At 49.7% G+C, this 2,346-nt stretch overlaps 1 protein-coding gene across 1 annotated transcript; it reads right to left on the bottom strand.

Moving 5' to 3' along the window:
* Positions 1-1,160: 1,160 nt before the first annotated feature.
* LOC131482122 (Y-box-binding protein 1-like) lies at positions 1,161-2,049 on the bottom strand. The gene has a single exon (XM_058673790.1). It carries the CDS (start codon positions 1,942-1,944, stop codon positions 1,168-1,170), a length of 777 nt encoding a protein of 258 aa, XP_058529773.1. The 5' UTR covers positions 1,945-2,049; the 3' UTR covers positions 1,161-1,167.
* Between the last annotated feature and the right edge of the window lie 297 nt (positions 2,050-2,346).

Raw genomic sequence — 2,346 nt, 5'->3', positions numbered from 1 at the left:
CCTGGCTGCAGACAGGTTCAGCTCCAGTGTTGTGGCCACTGAAGAGTGAACCCGCAGGAAGAAACATCTCTGTCTCGGCTACCCTCTCTGTAAATCTTTCTATTTAATTACAAAATAAATAAACCTGGATCTTCAATAGATCTTCACAGAAAGGAAATCCATAGATTTGAGAAAATAAAACCGTTCAGAAAAAGAAATGTATTTGATGGCAGATGACAGGGAAAGAATGAGACAGAGATCTCCCACCTGCTGGTTCACTGCTCAACTGGAAGCAAGGGCCACACTGTGCCTGCCTGAAGCTAGGGGACACAAGTGTGTGTGGCTCCCCTGTGAGGGTACCAGGCCCCCAAACACCTACTTCATCCGGACTGCTTGCCACGCACATGAGCAGGGAGCTGGATTGCAAGCAGGGAAGCAGGACTAGACTCAGAGCCCATGTGGGATGCTTGCTTGGCCTGTCCTGCCACAGGGCTGCTCCCCATAAATCCCTTCTGTCTTTCAACCCCTCCCGACCTCTCCTTCCACACCCACCCTCAGCTGGTTCAATCAATAGCCTCCAAACAGCTGTGGAAAGTATTACAAATTTTATTAGGACTTTGTCCATATTCTCTTCCAACAATTTGGAATTTCAGAAGTCTCCTGAGAGACCTGGTTTAACTGTTTCTTCTGCTGTGTGCTTTCTGCTGTATTTGCTTTGCTAAGATGTTCTGTAGCCAGTTCTTGTTCAATTGTGAAATTTCCCCCTTAGTTAGCAATGCACTGATTTCTCTTCTTTTAAGCAAAGGACTCCAACTATATTTTTATCATTCTTCTTCAAAATCCCCTTCAACTTCTACAGTTAATCATATCTGGTACATTTATCTTGCATACTTTCGACTTCAATAACACATTAACTAGAGTGTCCTTGGTTGGAAAATAGTATGATTTGACCACTCCATCATTTTTGTTGCTTATTTTCTTACAAACAAGATGTACATTAAAGTTGTACATTAAAGTTGTTGGAAGAAATTGACAAATTACGAGTTATTCAAAATCTCAACTTGAAATGATATGGAAATAATGTAACAAACTTGAAAAGAGCTGAAGTCATCATTTTCAGGACCAAGAAATGAAAGCCTTAGGTAAAACTCAGCAGAGTAAAGGGTGCTGATGTGAAGCCGGGCTTCACTACACTGGATCAGAAGAGGGTGCATTGCCAGCAGCACGCTGGGCAGCCCTGGCCTCTGTGACATCTTGGCGTAGAGGCCTCAAATTCCAACTGCATGAGGAGCCCCTGAGAGGAGGCTGCTGGCCTTGGGTGTCTTCTCCCTGGTCTGGGCTCTGCACTCGGTGCTGTCCTGCAGCTGGGCTCTGGGCATCTTCTACCCTTTCACGCAACACCAGAGTGTGGGAATCCTGTCTTAGCTGGTAGCAGCGCACGACCCTTGGGCATTCTTGGGGCCAGCGGGGTTGGGCCTGGATGTCGCACAGGCTGCCTGAGCCCTCAGTGTGGATACTGAGGTGTCTCTTCAGGGGATGGTACCGAGGAGCCCTGCGTCCTGGGAAGAAATGGGAACCACGCCACTCGGACATGTATCTGCTGCCCCTCACTGCAGCTCCACCAGGGCCTGTAACATTGGCAGCCTGCACACCCTGCCTGCCCTCCTCCACATCAAACTCCACTGTCTCACCCTCCGCTAGGCTGGGCAGGTAAGACCTGCCATTGTAGCTCTTGATAGCCGTGTGATGAACAAAGACGTCTTCTTGTATGTCATGACGCCTGATGAAGCCATATCTGGACTTGACATTGAACCACACCACGGTTCCCACAACCTTGGTGGCAAGCTGCTTCTTGTGTCCTGTGGTGGAGGGTTTGGGCTCAGCAGGCAGCTGCTTGGACTCCACCTTGGCCTCAGCCTGGCCACTCAGGCTGGCAGTGCAGGTGGTCAGTATAGGCAGTGGCATCTGTGCTTCCCCACAGGGTGGCTCGATCACAGGGCCAGCAGCACTGGATGGGCTAATCAGAGCTCCCAGTGGTCTGCTCTCTGCTCCTGCTTCTGATTGAACACCACCTTGTCCATCTGTTTCCTGCAGGGCTTCAACCAGCAGAGAATCTTGGGACTGTTCAAGATGGTACTGCTCTCTGTCCTGCTCCCAGCTTAACTTGTCTTGTGAATGCTTCACTGTGCTCTGCAGGGGCTCTTCCTTGAGCTGATCTTGTTGCAGGGCCAACAGAATTTCCCCTCTCTCCTGCTCAATCTCGGGACTCTTCTTCAGCATGGACTCTGTGGCACTCAAGAGCTGCTGGGATGTGTCTTCTTTTTCTGTCAGCAGCTGTGCCTCAGAGGGGACTTCCTCCCTGAGTTC

This window comes from Ochotona princeps, chromosome 15 (genome assembly GCF_030435755.1).
Source record: "Ochotona princeps isolate mOchPri1 chromosome 15, mOchPri1.hap1, whole genome shotgun sequence".
NCBI lineage: Eukaryota > Metazoa > Chordata > Mammalia > Lagomorpha > Ochotonidae > Ochotona > Ochotona princeps.
Note: the sequence above shows the minus strand (reverse complement) of the source record. Positions and strands in the feature narration are given on the sequence as shown.

Bases quoted from the DNA above. Each gene is read 5' to 3' on its own strand.
- LOC131482122 (XM_058673790.1), bottom strand. From the start codon at position 1,944: ATGCCACTGCCTATACTGACCACCTGCACTGCCAGCCTGAGTGGCCAG.